The sequence below is a fragment of the Petaurus breviceps genome, unplaced genomic scaffold (assembly GCF_028583685.1).
Source record: "Petaurus breviceps papuanus isolate PSGF00001 unplaced genomic scaffold, PetGlider_PUasm1.0 151, whole genome shotgun sequence".
Lineage (NCBI taxonomy): Eukaryota > Metazoa > Chordata > Mammalia > Diprotodontia > Petauridae > Petaurus > Petaurus breviceps.
This window is the reverse complement of record NW_027185712.1, coordinates 2,773,463-2,792,620: the sequence shown is the minus strand read 5'-3', so window position 1 is coordinate 2,792,620 and position 19,158 is coordinate 2,773,463. Positions and strand designations below refer to the sequence as shown.

General features: G+C 40.7%; 1 protein-coding gene across 3 annotated transcripts in view; it reads left to right on the top strand.

Annotated features, from left to right (window-relative positions):
* SETBP1 (SET binding protein 1) overlaps positions 1 to 19,158 on the top strand; it is a 514,417-nt gene that overhangs the window by 19,275 nt on the left and 475,984 nt on the right. For 2 of the 3 annotated variants that reach the window (XM_069075445.1, XM_069075438.1), the window contains exon 2: positions 4,711 to 5,370. In XM_069075445.1, the coding sequence (XP_068931546.1) occupies positions 4,885 to 5,370 (486 nt within the window). In that variant the 5' untranslated portion in view covers positions 4,711 to 4,884. Of the gene's footprint in view, positions 1 to 4,710; positions 5,371 to 19,158 lie in introns of those variants that run through there. The other variant, XM_069075454.1, reaches the window with a different exon arrangement.

Here is a 19,158-nt window from a genome sequence, read left to right as displayed (position 1 = left end):
TCTCTCTCTCTCTTTCATTCACAGGTTTCTAGCCTGTTCTCCTTAGAGTACCACCAATCCCTTGTCACCATGCAGCTACTGAAATGCCATATGGAATCTTAGAAAGAATGTTGGGAGTTCAGAGGACCTAGGTTTGAATCTTTGTTACTCAATGTATGAGTATAGACCAGGCCTTTAACTTATCCAGATCTCCACTTCCAGATCTGGCAAATAAAAGGATTGAGCTAGATGGTTTTTAAGGTCCCTTCCAGCTCCAAATCCTGTAAATCTCCTTTCTCTCTTCACACTCCCAACTCCTTGAGCTCACCACTCAGTTATTCTGAGAGGATGCTTTAAGAAGCCATCATCCCAGAATTCCAGGGTCCACTGATTCCCCCCCCCCCCAAAGGGTTAGCCTTTCTTTAAATATAGGCAGGAGAAAAGCACAGCGTGTTCATTGTGTTCTCTCTTAGAAGTAGTAACTGACTACTGGAATGTGACAAGGAAAAATATTTTCACCTTGTGTTGTTATTCCTGCGCATATGTGTGCGTTTGTCTATGTACATGTGGGTGTGTTCATTCATGGGGCCATGTGTCATCACATTTGGATTTGGCAGCTCTTTCCCACGACTTGAGAGGACATTGGCTAAGTGGTTGGAGTTATGAACTTGGCCCATCAGGCAAACACTGGGGAAAAGGCTAGTGGAGGAGGTATAGGAATGCCACGCACTACTGAAGTGAACAGACAGGTTAGGTTTCTTTGTTTGGAGATTTTTTTTTTTTCCTACCTAGCTGGCAGTGTGTGTGTGTGTGTGTGTGTGTGTGTGTGTGTGTGTGTGTGTATGTGTGTGTGTGTGTTTTCAAGGGGCTGGAGCATAAGGCAGACTAAGCAGAGGAATCCCAGATGATTGCTCTGTGGCCACTGTAGGTTGGTTTGGAGCCTTCTCAACAGCTGGCTAGAGGCAGATTAACAGTGGATGCCTACATGGGCCTAACTGTGTGCTGAGGGCTGGAAACCACCTGGGAAGCCAAGATCTATGGTCTTGAAACAGTGGAAAAAGCAACGAAAGACTAGTAGTAATCAACTGTCAAAATGTGTGCTTTGGGAATTCAGAAATGAGAGAGAGAACTTCTCCAAGAGTGGGAGGGACATGAGTGGAACCTTCCTTAAAGGGTGAGCAGGATGTAGCTAGGGGAGAGAGGCTGACAAAGCTGTATGAATTGGAGCTAAGAGTTGGCAGTGAACTTATGTCCTAGGGACAGTGAAGACATTTTAAAATGTTTTGTGAATTACAGCCTCCTGGTCAATTAGTGAGCTGTGAATTTTGTGTTGTTTGATTTTGGTGGATATAGATTTGTGGTTTTATTGGTGTAGGGAATTCCTTGCCTATAACTTCTAGTCTTAACATTTCTTGTCCAGAGCTCTGAGAGGTTGTGACTTGCCCATAGTTACAGTTTGTATGTCTCAAAGGCAGAAGTTTACCCCAAGGCCTTTTCGACTCTACTAACCCTTTTCTTATCTGTTTTTTCTTTTGATGGGACCTGTGATTTAATTCTTAAAGGGAACTCCCAGAGGAGGAACTCCCTCTACTGATGATGTAGGTCTGTATCTATTTCTGCAACTTAATGGTCTTAGGAAGTTGTCTGGGGTACCAAAACTTTAAATGACTTGTCCAGGGTCATGAAGCCTGTATGTATGTATCAGAGGTGACACTTGAATCCAGATCTTCCTGGTTCAGACCCCAGTTCTATGTCCTATATGCCAAGGCTGTCACTGATTTATAAATAAGCAAACACTTCAGCTTATGATGGTACCACCTTGATTAAAGACACCTTAACTCAATCCCCTGTTTAAAGTGAAGAATACTTCTATAATGGGTACAACCTTATCTGTCATCTTGCCCAGGCAATTCCAACCAATTCATCCATTGTGGATATTCAAATTTCTATTCTTTTTTGTATGCTTAAAGTGGGAACCACTTGCATGTGGAAAGCTTGCTATAACATAGTATAATGTTGTACATATCTTGAACTCTAAACCAGTTTAGTTTCCAGGAATTATTCATGGTCCCTTCTCATACATGACTTTACAGGAAGCTCTAGGAATTTAGATGTGACTTTGAGGCTGTTGCTAGATTGTAGAAGAAGCCTTAGAAAACTCTACAAATGATAAATAGTAGCTTTCAGATGATACTGTCCCTGGGGTCACATAGGAATTATAGACAAGATAGGAAAAGCTCTGAAATGTGTGGCCAAATTTTGTTTTTGTTCTTACTGGTTTTTTTTTTTTTTGTAAAGTCCTAGGCAGAGAGAAATGGACAAATGAGTAACTCATGGTCTGAATGAGCTTGGAAATTATTGATTCATAGCATCCAGAACTTAAAGGGTCCTGAGCCAGTGTCTAGTTCTGCCTTGCAACCAAGGCAGGAAGGCTCTACACTAGAAATTAGAAATGTCCTGCCACCCATAACTCTCCAGAGTAGGTCTTAACCAGATTGTAGTGTAACTGAGAAGTATTTAACAAAATACCTAAAAATACAATAGAAGAACATAGATAATGTTAATATGTGGTTTTCTAAGTCAATATATGGCTATCAGGGATTCTTATATATGATTTCCTGGCCTTTGAGTTCTTCTCTACACCTCATTGCTGATGGATTGATTCTAGTTTCAGCTTGAACAATTCCAGTGATGGGAAACTCCCACCCTCTCAGGACAGCAGCCTATTAAACTTATAGATTGTTCTGTCCATAGACTTGCCCATTCCTGGTGGTGACTGGTACAAAGACAATGCTTTTTTGCCAAGATGAGATATTTCCAGGAGCCAGGAAGTATTTCAGTGTTTCTGGGGAATTTGGGCAATGCTGAAACCAAGGAAACTTTCCCATCTGACATCCCCAAAAGCACCCTGAAAAGAGTGTCTGCTAAGAGTTAACTGATACCAGTGGTGGGGGGTTGTAATGGTAATGGGAATTTGAATATCTTTCTTGCCCCTTGATAGGCTTAAGTGAATTTGAGGACCTTCACTGATTTGAAAATATACTCTGCCTTCTAATAGGCTGAATGTGGTCACATGGAACCCGTGGTGGGAGGATTGATTTTCAGGAATGCCCACACCTTGTTACTTTGTGATTGGGCAGTGGGTCACTAGGGTTGTGCTGTTCTCTGACCCTGGAGAAGGCTATATATACCTCTGAGGTGAGTTATTGCTTTGGGGGTCACTTTGTGAAGTTATGTGATTTGGCCAGATGAGACTCTGGGCAACTGTTGAACCCCCTGGCTTTGAAAACCCAGATGTTGGTGCTTCTCTCTCTGGTGACTAACTAGGTATGGATGTAATGGTCCTAGAAACCCTGTCGGTTTGTTTCTCTGTGTATTTTTTGTCTGCTTGTAACTTCTGTTGTATTCTCTGAAGTTCAGGGTGCTGACTTTTCCCCCAGAACTAGGTAAATTGTAAATTGAGTTGCTTTCCTTTAGAAAAGCAGATCAAAGAATCTGTGCTAGCAGCCATCCTGGGTATGCTAGGGTGCTTGCTGCTGGGTGGTGGCAGGGCGGTGGAGATCTGAAAATCTTTCCTCAGAATTTCAGTGAATCAGTGCTTTTTCAGGCATAATTATACATTTCTCTGAGTGTGAAATCTTTGCCAGTCAAGTCTTTAGATTTAAAATGTAAGAAACCCATGGGGTAACAGTGAAAGCCCAGTCTTTGCCCCTGGTAAGATGGTTTAGATGTGGTCAGTCCCTCAGTTGAGGAGATTAACAAAATGACCTTTTGAGGTCAGTTCTAGCCCTGGGACTCTCTAAAACTTCTGCCAAGTGAAGGTTTGGGCTTTTCTTGGGGGGCCTTCTGAATTATGGGTGGGGAAGAAAGGGGAGACCAAACTATTGAACTAGGGAAATGAATACATGATTTAGCTCAACCTTTTCTGGACTATATGATATGCAAATGTTTTTTGTCTCTCTACCAGGAGCAAGTGAGAGAGGAGAAATTCCTGGTAACTGTCCTTAGCTTTGTGGGCTGTTTATATGTTATATGACTTATTTAGGGAATAAAGAGAGAGTTAAACAAATTTGTGTCCACATGCTGCAATGAATAGATGCCTTTCCTTTTAAAAATGGAATATTTTAAATGCACTCAAGTTTTTTAAAAAAATCAAAATCAATCCTTGTGTTATATATGATCAACAATTTCATGCTGAACTTTTTTTTCTCTCCCTTTCCCGGCCTGAAATCTAAACTTTACATTGCTTTCAAGGAGTAAGGGAGAAAGGTGTGGTAGAATGTTCTTCCTCCAAATGGAATAGCTTTTGAGAAGGGGAGGCATTGAGGTAACACTAAGTTAACCAGCCTGTGCACAATTTGCTGAAGGTCAGGGGGTAGTGGTGGAAAGCCTGAATAAAAGAAACACTTATATTAACCTTGTTACACCTGAATATCACCATCTTAAACTTCTCTTCTGTTGAGGTTGGGGTTTTAGCTGTGGCAATGCCAGCTTTAACTCACTTTTCAGCTCTATCTCTCTGCAGTCAAGAAATCAGTAAATATCAAAACTTGTCTTTTCCCTCCTTGACTCCTCTCCTCTTCTTGTCCCTGGGTTGTGGAGAATTCAGTATGACTTTCCTACGTCTGTTTTCTAAGGCCTTGGTTAGGTGCAATGGGGTTGGCTCATTATTTATGTAGAGGTCTTGGTATATCATGCCTTGACTGCTAACTTTTTCTCTCTATTTCTCAGTTGTAGATCTGATCACTTCTGAACATCTCGACGTGTCTGGACCCCTGGGACTCTGAATACAGTAACTGGACAGTTCTGCTCCTGGGACTTTGGGTGTTTCCTCTCCTCAGTTCCCCTCCCCCTTCCCCCTCCCCTCCCCCCTCCTGAGAACTCCTGTGGGGCTGTTGGATTGTCATGGAGTCCAGAGAGATTTTAAGCAGCTCCCGCCAAAGGGGGGCTGAGAAAGAGTTCCTGTCTGTCACTTCAGCCAAGCCCCCAGTCACTCCGGGCTGTCCAGGGGAATCTTTGCTCCCTGCACCAGGATCTGGGAAAGGGATCCCAGTAGGGGGAGAACGGATGGAGCCGGAGGAGGAGGATGAGCTGGGCTCTGGACGGGATGTGGATTCTAACTCTAATGCTGACAGTGAGAAGTGGGTGGCGGGAGATGGCCTGGAAGAGCAGGAGTTTTCTATCAAGGAGGCTAACTTCACAGAGGGCAGCCTGAAACTAAAGATCCAGACCACTAAGAGAGCTAAGAAGCCACCCAAGAACCTGGAGAACTATATTTGCCCACCTGAGATTAAGATCACCATCAAGCAGTCTGGGGACCAGAAGCTTTCACGTGCTGGGAAAAATAGCAAGGCCCCCAAGGATGAGGAGCGAAGCCACTCAAAAAAAAAGGTAAGGGCCCGTGTGTGTCTTTTTTTGCTCTTAGTCTGGCCACTGCTTATGCTTCTTTGAAGTAAACCAGAGTTTGTGTAGAATTAACACCTACTTTTAGCAAGTTCCCAAAGCGAAAGGACTGATTTCTCACTTGGTTTGACTTTTAATGTATTTCTCACCCACTGTTCTCTATGAAGAACACAAAGATCCAATAGCACAGTCACCCTCATGTTAGAAGGTCTGACAACAGAGCCTCTGCCTCTTGTACAGCCTCTGATGACTGTATTAGTCTCATGCGATATGCCTTTGACTGCAACGGGAAGTGTGAAGGTTTTCTTCTGATAGAAAGGTCAGAATGTAGACAAAGAAACTGTGAAATTTCATTTCACCAGAACACTTAATTCATTGTGAGATTGGGGGTAAGGGAGTTCTGGTGAAATGAATTTTCTGGTTAACTGAGTTGGTTTAAATCTTTATTTATTGAGAATTGCTCTTAAGATTTTTCTGGGCAGCTATCTACAACATTATGCCTATGGTCTTAATAGCTCCTTTCCTGACTAAGTTTAGTTTGGTGAATATGATTATATATTTGATGGGTGATCTTCCAGGGTCTTGGGTTGGTCCTTTTGAACATCAAGGCGATGATTTCTAGAAGTGAAGATGGATATAATGAGGAGATAGGATAGTCTACTGACTGTCCTAGTGTCCTAACTCCAGGACATAACTTGAACTTGGCTTTTACACTAAATTCTTGGTGTGCACCGATCTTTTACCTTAAAAGTCAGCATATGAAGGATGAAGGAAGACTAGGCTGGATGGTTCCAGTTAGGAGGATTCCACTTAATAGAAGTTTCACTGTGCTGATCATAGGTCTATAAGAGTTACAAGGATATCTGTAAATTAGATAATACTTTGGCTTTCCATTATGATGGCATAGCCATCTGAACCAAGGTTGCCATCCATTTCTTTTTTTAAGTACATTTTTAATAATATATTTTGTTTTTATATCACTTATGTTACTCCCTATATCTTTCCTTCTCCCTTTTCCCAGAAAGCCATCTCATGTAACAAAAAATTTTATTTCTATCCACTCCTGGTTTCTTTGTGGTACCAGTGTTTCTGAAATAAATCCTTCTGACTTAGAGTTTTATGTAGGTCAGGAGCTCACTCTGCCCCATCTCCACCTGTACTTAGAGTCCTCTTTCTCTGGGGATTGAGGATACTAGAAGAGATAAGTGTCCCCACTCATCTAGGTTCTTGGGAATCTCTTTTTTTATAACCTGGGGTGCACCTATAAACAATCTTGACCTCATTGGCTCTTTGGTTTCCGGGTAGCACTTTATAATACTGATCCTACTGTCTAGTTAAGAATCACTTTATTTTTTCTGTCTGAACCTGGTATTCCTAATGCTTGAGCTTGTTGCTAGATTGCTACATTTTAAGATCAAGAGAACTATAATAGCAGAATCTTTAAATTTTGTGAATACAAAGGACCCTTGAGAATTATGACTTCATGCCCACAGCTTAAAGGTATTTCTTTTTTCTTTCATCAGCTCTTTTTGATCATTTCTGGATTTTCTTTGTATTAAAAAACCACCCCACAACCAAAGGGTGTCTCAATCATTTTGGAAACTTTCTAGAATCATAAATGGCTCCATATGAGGTTCTTTTAAAGTACATATCTGCTTTGGACTTGGACTTACATCACGATGATGGAAGTGTGCAACACTGATTCTGGGAAGGAAGGCACAGTTTCTTTGCAGTAATATCTATTATATTCCATAGTGTTGTGGGGAAGGTGGGGATCTTGTGAATAAATGCTTCTGTCTGTTTCTCTCCATTCCCACTGGAAAGGAAGGATTTGAATGGCTGCCCATAAGACAGTTTTGGATAAAGAAACCCCATTTCTATGCCTTGAAAAAAAACAATTAGTTGTGCTTTCGTAGGGTACCTCTACTACCTTCCTTAAAGCTAAAAGAATTGTCCCCCAAGATTCCATTCTGCCTGTTGGAATGCCTCAGAGTACCACAGGCTGCCCCTTGGAATCCATGCCTTGGGACTGATTCCAATGATGACAAGTGCCAACAAATGCTGTGTGGCATACATTTACATATGCCAATGCTCAGGCAAACCAGTTTCACCCATGGAGCTGGGCGCCCTCCTCTAGGTACTGGTGCATCTTAATTGAATCTGGGATGAGCTCCCTTGTCTGTGGTGCATTATGCTCATTCTGATGTGTGACCAGACAAATGAGGGCTTCAGCACTTAGCAGGGATTGGAAGGAATGGGGAGCAGCAGGAATTTAGTGCAAAATACTGGATCAAGCCATCATCAGGGCAGGGGCTTCTCACACAAGGTAGAGGGTCATTTGGGGCTTGATTTTTAGCAGGCTTCTCAATCTGGCTTTTTTTTTCTTTTTGTGCTTGAATTTTCTGATTCTTTGGGAAGGGAAGGACTAAAGACAGCTGTTAGGGTTATCAGTGGGGTGGGTGAGCTGCTGATATAGTTTCCATAACATTGTGAACAGATTATTTGAAGGTTGATGGGAGCCTTTCTTGTATGAGTGCATGCTTAGGCAAGTGAGCCCAGTGTTAGCATTAGACATGTTTCATTGGTATGCTTTGAAAATATGTATTTAAAAAAAAAACCCAAAACAAAATTGGGGCTAGATGGGATCTTGAAAAGGTGAAAAATATTAACTGGTATTTGTGAATTTAAAGCTCAAATGTTCATTTTTGCATAAAATTGAAGTTAGTTATTTGTATAGAGAGGAGTAGGATTTCTTTTAAACAGTCAGAAGTACAAGGGGTGGCCAGGTGGCTCAGCGAGTAAGAGCACCGGCTCCAGTGTCGGGATGACCTGGATCAAATCCGGGCTCAGATACTCAGCACCACACCCAGAAATAACTGGCTGTGTAACCTAGAGCAAGTTACTTAACTCCGATTGCTTTAAAACAACAACAACAAAAAAAAACAGTCAGAAGTACCAATCCTCTTCCCTTCCCTTCCTCTCCTCTCCTCTCCTCTCCCCTCCCCTCCCCTCCTTTCTTTTCTTTTCCCCCTACAACCTCTCTTTAGACTTAGACATACTGGTCTTTTTCATGGAGACCTTGTTTATACTGCATAGCACTGGATTTTCTTGTGTTGTTCAACCTTACAATTAATCTATTCTAAAGCCAACACCATCTCCCCCGCCCCCTCCCAAAAAGGGATCATTTGGGGGCAGGATTGATTAATTAATTTAGTTAAAATAGACAATTTAATGCAGTGGAATTAATTCTGAACTTAGAGTCATAGGACCTGAGTTCAAATTCTGGTTATGTTACTTATTACCTTGGGCAAATTAGGAACCTTCTTGGGCCTTAGTTTCCTCATTTGTAAAATGAGGGGATCGAATCAAATGACTTCTAAGGTCTCTTCCAGTTCCGGTTCTATGATCCCAAACTCCATAGAGACAACCAAAGATGCAAATGGTTTGCCATTGCTTTTAATTCAGTAAGAAGAAAACTCTGGAGCATAAATGACGAATCTTCTGGCTGACTGAAATGCCATCTATATTCTCCCAATTCTGTCTATTATAGGAATAAAGGTGTGTTAAAGACTTTCATGTCACATTTCAGTCTTAATGCTTGACCTTTTAGACAGTTAGACTAACCTATAGGTGGTTTGTGGGGGAAAAAGAAGGGAGAAAGGGAGTGAGAAGAAGGGAGGAGGAAGTGATAATTTTAGAGTTTCCAAGAAGTGCCTCTTTCTCATGAAAATACCACCTCCCACCCGCCCATACACAGACATACACACATTTGTTAGTTCATATCAGAAATGTCTTAACCAAAGTCTTTTATTCTAGTTAGAGATGACTGCCATCATCAGTCTCCTGGGAGGGGGTTTGGTGACTTCCATTCATTTTGGTCAGGACTTCAGCAGATCTCCAGTCTCACCCATTCCCTTCCACAGTATCCTTGTGACCCATCCATGCCTTTTCCTCATCCATTGTAGCTCTTGCCTTTGCCCTCCTTTAAATATTCCAGAGGAACTAAGGAGTGAGTTATTGGGCTAGACACTCTTCTCCAGGTCTTTAAAAAACCTGAAGACATTTCAGAAGTGTTAGTGTAGCCCTTAGTTTACCCTTGCTGTTATCTTTTCTCTTCTCTCTATGATCTGGAGCTATCTTCTTTTCCGTCAATCAATAAACGTTCATTAAGTGGCTACAAGGTACCAGGCACTGTACTAAATGCTAGGAGTACAAAAGAAGGCAGAAAACTCTTAGAGCTTACAGTCTAGAGGGGGTGACAGTATGCAAACAACTACATACACAGGATGAAATGGAAATAATCTCTTTGATAGAGGGAGACACTAGAATTAAGGGGGATCAAAAAAGGCTTCCTGTAGAAAGTAAATTTTACCTGGGACTTGAAGTAAACCAGATAACCACACAGTTCTTTGGCTAACATTCATGCCCAATTGTAAATGACAATGTCAAAATATTTTGGTAAGAACTGGCAGGGAATGGAAACACGGATTTATTAGTACCTATTTTGTGCCAGGCCCTGTTCTAAGCACTTGACAGATTTGATCTTATTTGATCCTTACAACTGCCCTGTGAGGTAGGTGCTTTTATTATCTCCATTTTACAGTCAAGGAAACTGAGGCAGGTGGAAGTTAAGCAGCTTGCTCAGAGTCACACAGCTAGTGCCTAAATCTGGATTTGAACTTAGATCTTCATGACTCAAAGCGTGGATGAAGCTTCAAGGTCCAAGAACTCAAAAAAAGATCCCTCAGGAGGTCAGAACATTATAGATTCAGTGCTAGAAGGACCTTAGAAGACATGTAGTCGAACTGTCAAATTTTACAAATGAGGAAACTGAGGCCAAAAGAGGTTAAGTGACTTGCCTAAGGTCATACAAGGCAATATTTGAATACAGAAGATCTCCTCACTATAGAGCCCATGACTTTTCTACATGCTAGCTCCAATGGGTACTGAAAAGTTGCTCTGTAAAGTGCTGAAGTCTTCATTGACTTTAAAATTTTACCTCAGGCTAGTCTTCTATCCAGACTTGTATTTATGAGACTCTTATCTGAATCATTCTCCAGATAGGGTACTTTTCAGTTCAGCAGAGATTATGCATAATGTCAGTTTTAGAATTTGTCAACTTGATTACCTCCCTAGAGATTAGTTAGTGCTAAAGCTTCTTGGGGTTGATGATGTAATACTGTGACACATGTCTAGCCACCTTTGTTTATAGAATTCTTCCCCAGCCCCTACCCCCAGCATGCTTGTCAAAGTATTGATACAAATAACACAGGTTTTGAGTAATGAAAACTTGGAAGCAACTTCACAGACAAGACTTTGACACAAAAAGTCTGAGTAGTGCCAACAAGGTCCAGAGGAGGGTCTCAAATGGGTCTTATTTACCTTGAGTGTTGGCAGTCATTCCCTAGCCTCTTCTTCTAGCTTCAGATGGGTCAGAAGCTACTATAGATTCCATGATAACCTATAGAAATATGGTTTTGTAGGGATAGCTAGGTGGCACAGTGAGTAGAGCACCAGCCCTGGAGTCAGGAGGACCTGAGTTCAAATTTGGCCTCAGAGACTTAACACTTACTAGCCTTGTGACCTTAGGCAAGTCACTTAACCCCAACTGCCCTACCTTCCCCGCTGCAAAAAGCAAAAAAAAAGAAATGGTTTTGTGCCAGATCACAAAGAGCGAGGAGCTGTTGGTTCTAGGTCTTACTCTGCCACAAACTTGTAGGAAGGTGGGTAATATCTCTGTAGTCTCAATTTCCCTGTGTATCATTACTTCAAAAGAGCCTTGATTTTTTTTTTTTTTTGATGTGGGTCCTCACTCCACCTCTGCAGATAACAATCAATCAAATAAGAAGCCTTTATTATACACCTACTACATTCCTGGTACCAAGCTAAACCCTGGGGATAAAAAGACAAGAGTAAAACAATATGTGCCCCAAAGGAGAGCCTTATGTATCTGAGGATCCTCCCTTTGCTTTTTAATCGGTTTAACTTCATGAATTGCTGTGGCTAAAAATGTTTTATCACCCGAAGATCTCATGCCTTCTGGTGAGGGGACTAGCTTCATTTCTCTAGGCTGGCCTTCCTGACAGTCACAGCCTCTGCATCTTTCTAGGCCCACACTCAAAACCTTAACATCTTGAGCTAGGATCAGCTGGATCTTAACTTTTGCTGTCACTTTGAGAATGTAGGGTTGTATCCATGCTACAGTGAGTCATCTGAAGATGACTTTAGTACGTAGAGGAATAAGACTGCGGAGTCACTCAAAGTTTTTGAACAGGGTAGTGAAGTGGTCCAAGTCATTCTTGGGGACAGTGTAGTCTCTGTACAGAGTGGTATATAGGTTGAAGGGGAAAAGAAAGGAGGTATGGAGACCACTTAGGGAATTGTTGCAGTCATGTGGCTATGAAATGATCCAGACTAGGGCCAGGCCTACTCAGTGGGAGCCAGAGAAACAAATTTCTTCCTTTTGGCCTTGTACAACCACACCTCCCTCTGAATTTCAGGTGTCTCCTTTCATATGTTAGTAAATGTTTAATTGCTGGGGGGGGGGTGTATGCATGACACACTTTTAAATTTTTAAATGTAATCTGTCATTAAAATCTTCTTTATAATTTTCTTAAATCTGGACAGTCAATGAAACAATAATAAATAAAACCCTGATGTGTAGCATTTGCTGATTTCCAAGATGTAAATTCTCATATTGAAAATTTAACAGTTTCATCTCTTGAAATTTGTCTCCTAGTTTGTAGTGCTTCTCAGGGTCCACTTCTTTTGAATTTAACTGCCCTTAGATTTTTCTCTGATGTTTGTGTCCCAGTGCTTCTCTGATAATTCCCAGCCCTCTCTATTTTACTCCTTCTTGGATCATAGAGTCTTAGAATCCTAGAATATGAAGGGCCTCTGTGGTCATCTAGTTCAACCGCCACCTGAAGCACTTTGCTTTCATATAGCCCAAGGAGACACACACAGACACATACATCCCTCACTTGGCTGGGAACTTCTATCAACTCAAATCTTTAGGGAAGCATCACAGGATTCTTTGTATCCCTGTGAGTATAAGCTTCTTTCTCTCCAGGACCCCTCAGCCTATTCCCTATTTGCATGTGTCTCACCTAGTGTTTCTTTGTATGATGCTGGTTTTCTTTTTTCTTTTTTTTTTTCTCTCCAGAGGATTTCTCTTTTTCCTCAGTTTTTTATTCCTTGTACTGTATCTTCCCTTTCCTCCCACTTACAGCGACTGAAAAGTTTCATTTTTTTTTCATTCTCTTATAGTTAAAATAACAGGTTATCTTACAGGGTAGGAATGACCTTAGAAAAAAATATATTTCTGATGGGTAACCTAGTATAGTGGAAACAGCTCTGGATTGGAAATCAGAAGAATTTAGGTTCTGGCCTAGACTAGGGATAGTAAGTAGATATAGTGTATATGGCCCAAGATAAATCACCCTTCCTAGACCTCAATTTTCTTGTCTCTAAGAAGGTGGGATGGGGGGAGGTATTGAATTAATGTGATTTCTAAGGTCGTATGGTTCAAACATTTTCTGATTCTGTGCATTGTAAAGGCTCATTTTCTATGGGGCAGTTATTTCTTTTCCTTGTTTTGAACTCATTGTCTCTTTCTTTTCCCCAGAGGGTCAGTTAGTTATTGTTAGGAAGCAGATGATAGCAGAGAAAGCCCTTATGGTACTCAGACTCTTCACTCCCACATTTGCCATCAAGTTGCTTAGATGATGAAAGGAGATTAAAATCCAGATTTCTTTACTTCTGTGTATGGCACTACACTATAGTCATTCAGCAGGCATTTTAAAATTTTATTTATTTATTTGATTTTTAGTTTTCAACATTCATTTCCACAAGATTTTGAGTTCCAAATTTTCTCCCCATCTCTCCCCTACCCCCCACCCCAAGATAGCAAGCCTACTGAATACCCCTTCCTCGAACTTGTTCTCTCTTATGTCTTCTCCCATATCCCCCTCCCCCCTTACTTTGTTGTAGGGCAAGATGGATTTCTCTACCCCAGTGCCTATATATCTTATTTCCTGTTTGCATGTAAAAAACAATTTTTAACATTTGTTTTTAAAACTGATTTCCAGATTCTTTCCTTTCTTCCCTCCTCACCCACCCCCACTAGGAAGATAAGCAATTTAATATAGGTTGTACATGTGTAGTTATGCAAAACATTTCCATAGTAGTTATATTGTGAAACTATATTTCCCTCCATCCTGTCCCTCCCCCCAACTTATTCTGTTTTCTACTTTGACCTTGTTGCTTTTCAAAAGTGTTTGCTTCTAACTACCCTCTCCCCCAGTCTGCCCTCCCTTCTATCATCCCCTCTCTTATACCCTTCCTGCCTACTTTCCAGTAGGGTAAGATACCCAAATGAGTGTGTATGTTATTCCCTTCATAAGCCAAATCCAATGAGAGTAAGGTTCAGCAAGCATTTTTTAAGTGCCTACTATAAGTTTAGGCACTGTGCTAGACATTGGGGGATGCAAAGAGAAAAAGGAAACAAGCCCTACTCTCACAGAATTTAGATTCTGTGTGGAAATTGACTGCACTGAAGTTCTTTGTTCCTAGCTTGGGCCTCCACATCTTCCATTTACTGGACCTGCAGGCAGAATTGTTAGTGACACAGTCAATAGAGCAATGGGCCTATAGTCAGGAAAATTAATCTTCCCGAGTTCAAATGTGGCCTCAGACACTAACTAGCTGTATGACTCTGGGCGAGTCACTAAACCCTGTTTGCCTCAGTTTCCTCATTTGTAAAATGAGCTGAAGAAGGAAATAGCAAAGCACTCCAGTATCTTTGTCAAGAAAACCCCAAATGGGGTCACAGAGAGTTGGACAAGACTGAAAAACTGACTGTGTGTGTGTGTGTGTGTGTGTGGAAGGGTTGGGAGAGATCTATGGTAGAATAGGAAGAGGAGAGAATTGCCCCATGTGGGGCCTGACCTTCTGTGCAACTTTTTTCAAAAGAGCACTTGGTCTTGGGTTTGAACCTTATACAACATCATTTTTGAAGTAAAAGTACAAGCTCTATTAATTTCCTTTTTTTTTATTTCCCCAGAGATATTTTTCTGTTAATGAACAACCCAAGTTGCCCTATTCATTTCAAAGCCTTGGTTCATTTGCATGAAATTAACTGTAGGCCTTAAAGCAAATAGTTCAACCCTTTGCAAAACAAACAACTTTCTAATGTAGAAAAGGACCCCTTTTCATGCTGTTTAGGGGCTATTTGGATGCCCCTTAATATTAATACTCATGCTTCAAAGTTTAGCTGAAATCCTACACCAACAGAAGTTTTCATCTCTCATTTTAGGGCAGGAAAATATACTTGATTTGGAATCAGAAGACCTGGATTCAAATTCTAGCCCTGCCACTTACCAGCTGTCTGAGTTTGACCAAGTTATAACCTTTCTAGACCTCATTTTCCTCAGTAGCAAAATAAAAGACTTGTACAAGATGTTCTGTAAGCTTCTTTCAGCCCTCCATTTGTGACAATCTCCATCCCGAAGTTACCTCTTATTTCCTCTAAACTCCCTCACACTTATTATCTACACTGGTCATATAGGTGCATATTTTTAGGGCCATTGAATGTAAGAGAGGCAGAGACAAAATTACTTGGGATATGGACCTAGATCCTCTGGCGCCTGAAAAGCCAGACCTAAAGGCAAACCCCTGATCTTCCTGGGAAGTAACAACCATCTTCTTCTGGTGTCAGATAGTCTTCTTTTTTTGTCCCTCTTGAATGCAAGTGTCAAGTAGTGATGTGTATCATAGTTTCTCCCTGTGCCTTATCAACTTATTAGCTTCCAAATCCATAAGTGCAGAAACTAGCATCAAAGTGCTGTATACACAAATAGATATTTAATTTTTTTTCTGGGATAGAATGAATGAATCCAAATCCAGTGTTCATTCCACTGCATTATCCCATTTCATATTGTCATTTAGTCATCATGTGCAGATGCACTGTCCCTCCAAGGAGAGATTTCTGTCTCTATACTTATTTTTGATAGACAGCACTGCCTAGAGCAGTTATGGGCCCAAACTAGTTACTCATTGAGTACCTTGTTGGATTGAACTGACCCAGTCTCAGGAGTTTTGACGCATTAACCTTTCTTCCTTTTGTTTATATCCCATTTTATCCTTTCAGATCTCCCTGTTTGGTTGCATTGGATGAGGACAGGGCAAATTACTTTTATTTTTCATTTTTTCCCCAACCCCGATACTTGTGTCTTTCAGTACAACAAAGTTATTGTTAATTTTTGTAGGGGGAAAATACTGATTGACATGCTTGATCTATTTAGAGATTGTTCAAAGTTATTTGTGGTCATTTATCTGTCAAACCAATACTTATAGCCAAAAACAAAGGATGACTCAAAACTGAAAACTTTAAAGTTATATAAAAGGATATGTACTGCAACTGAACTGGAAGCTGGTTCTGCCAGCTAACAGCTGTCATTCTTTTATTATTTGAATAGGATTTTCCCCCTCATTCTTTTCCAACATTTTTCATTTATTGCCTCAAAAAGTCTACTATATCGAGGCTTCCTGTTGGACCTCAGTTATATTAAAAAAAATGAATAAATAAATTCCTTTCTTCTTCCCTCCACTCCTAACCCCTTGGTGTCCTGTACCTTTAAGATGGAAGCTTTCTTTCTTCAAAACACAACAATGTAGAATGGTCCCACAAACTGCCTTGCATGTTTATTAGACACAAGTGGCTTTGGCCAGGAAGTAATTGGAACCGGTTAGGGGCAGCTGGGGCAGAGAGCAAAGGAATTCAGCAGAGTTGCTCAGAGACACTGCTTTAGTGAAGTTGATTCAGCTTTCAGACTTTACTAATAGAAAATGAAATTCTGCTGTGGAAATCATGAGAAAAATAGGGTGGGAAACTGAGGAGGAAGGGAGGAACTTTTTTTAGTCTATCTATTTGTCTGTCCATCTATTAATTTTTGTAATTGGACAAGATGTAGGCCTTGATGAAATTTTCCCAGGTAAGAAATTATTTCTATGAAATGTTTGTTTCTTACTGGCATTAAAAGGCAGGCATACATGTAACTTGGAAAAAAAGAATTTAAAGTGAATGAGTGCAAGAACAGGTAGCCACAGATACTCAGAGAAGACAACCTAGGGCAGGAAGGTGAAAGGGAGATATATTTGTATGAGCCAGACAAATACTTTGGTATCCCCAAGAGACTGATGCATCTGGGAATAAATAGCTTAACACTCATATTCTCCTGGGTACTTCATGTATGCGTGCTCCCACACACACATTAAGACACACAAAACTATGTGTGCATGCTCCCACACACATACCTTCAGTCACACACAACTAAATGGCATATAAAATTACTGAATGATGTGCTTAATTTGTGTGGTAGTGTTTTTCCAGTCAATAGAAGTAATCAGTCAGTGGCTGGATAAAACACCTGTCAGAGATGCTATGGAAAGGCTTTTGCTTTGGATGGGAGGTTAAACTAGATAAACATAAAGTCCCTTTCCTGCTCTGAGATTCTGTAATTCCAAGATGGCTCATATTTTTGGAAGATGACTCCCAAAATGCCATAGGTTTAGTGTTTCCATGAGAGGGCCTTAGTTTTCCTTCTGTTCCCCCTGCTTCCTTCCAACAGTGCCTTCCTCAGCCCCTTGCCTTAAGGCCTGGGACCTCCCTGGGACAAACACTGGAGGCTTTTATTTACTTTGAAAAGTTTAAGTGATCCCACTTTCCTGGCTGGCCCAGTAAGCTGTTTGATAATCATCATCAGTATCAAATACAGGTTGCTTCAGTGTGTTTTGTAAAGCTTGTGTCTCTGACTTGCACATAGGACTGGTGGTGAAATTCTTTTCTTTGGGTGGAGAGAGAATTGTGAAGGGCATGTCCATGGCCATTCCTAAGCTATTTGCAGATGGGAATATATCCTTTTGGATAGCCTCTTGCCTAAGACTTGGTGGTTTATGCCAGGCTACTTAACTTAATTGGTTATAGTATGGTGCTAATGAGGCCAAAGTCTCAGGTTCTTTCCCCAGGTGGGTCAATTACCCTGCCTGCTGTAACTTCTATGGTTTGGTCCTAGTTCTGCTCCTGGGAGCTAAAGAGAATGAATCTGCTTTCTTCTCCCCTTGACAGGTGTTCAGATATTTAAAGAGAGCCATCATGGCTCCCCATAGTGTTTTCACCAGGGTATTATCCCCAGTACAGTCTCTTGTAGTCCCGGTTCCCACTGCTTGACTTCATGTTGCTCCCTTTTGTCCCTCATCTAGCTTTTCAGCACTGTTCCTTCAGTGTGGTGCCAGGAATTGCCCATGATATCCTAGATGTTGTTGGATGAATGAACAGTATGGTCAGCTTACTGCTTCCCATGATTAGGACAGTATACTATAGTATCTAATATGGGTGTGTGTATGTATACACACATATATGTGTATTATTATATATGATATACCATATATAGCTGTATACACTATACTATAGATATTTTACACTTGAGAGAGGATAGTATGAGATACTATAGTATACTAAGTATGTGGTATACGGTAGTACAGTATTCTATAGTATAGTGCATAGTATAATATACTATAGTATAGTGTATAGTATACTAAAGTATAGTAACCTATAGTATATATAGTATAGTATACATACTCAAGAGTATATCCATTATATAGTATATAACTATATATTATATAACCACATACATTATATAGTATATATACTACATAACCAAATATATAGTATATATATATAACTATATAGTAATATATATATATGTGTATATATGGGGAAAGAGAGAGAAAGAGGACCTTACCTTTTTCTTCTTAGACAACTGTATCATAAGAGTGGTTCATATTAAACTTATGACCAATGAAAATCCCAAGATCACATTAACTATGGCCAAGCTGGGTCTCTGCCATCCTGGTCTTGTGCAATTGATTTTTTTGGCTCTATATTCATAATTGTATATTTGTCCCCGCTATATTTCTAGTCAAAATAGAACCTAGCTGTTGGATGAGAAAGCCAAGTCTGAGGTCAGGGACCAGGGAGTACACTTCTGTGTTGGAGGCAGAAGTAAAACGGTGAGTGAAAGCTGAGCTAGCAGAACAGGACAGTAGGTACAAGCCACCTGGGATAGAAAAAGGGAGCTTGAAATCAGGCGAGTCCTGTTTCAGACTTGGTGACATCTTATATTGTCTCCTCTCTAGCAAAACCCAGCCTGGCCATCATCTGGAGGTGGGAATTGGCAAGTTGTGTTAGGAAGATGCTTAGTAGTGAAGAGTGTGTGGGGTCATTAAGAGCCAGGTGGTGACACCTGGGAACAGACCTAAGTTCCTCAACTGAGAATTGGGGGCAGAGTTCTGGCTTGGAAATTTTTGCCCTCATAATTCCTTCCAGCTGCCCTACATAGAGCTAAAGTGTCTGTGGCAGCTGAATTTATCATAAGAGCTTCCATATCAGTCTTTATTCTGCTATAGAATACAGGAGCAAGTAAAACAAAAAAATACTGTATGTAGGGGGGTGTAGGGAGGTCTCAGACCAAATGTGAGGTGGGGGGCAGGCAGGGCAGTGGATCTTTTAAATCAATAGGATAGTAACATTTTAGACTCTTTACTTTGAGAAACATAGTCTTTCCAGGGTAATAAGACAAAATAATTTAAGAAAGGAATGAGTATATAATCAAATGCTCAACCGAATATAATTGAGTATCAAGACTCATGGGACAGACATTAAAGTCAGGTACTAGAGAGACTGTGACTGGTAGGAGTTGTAGGGAAGGAGTGCTA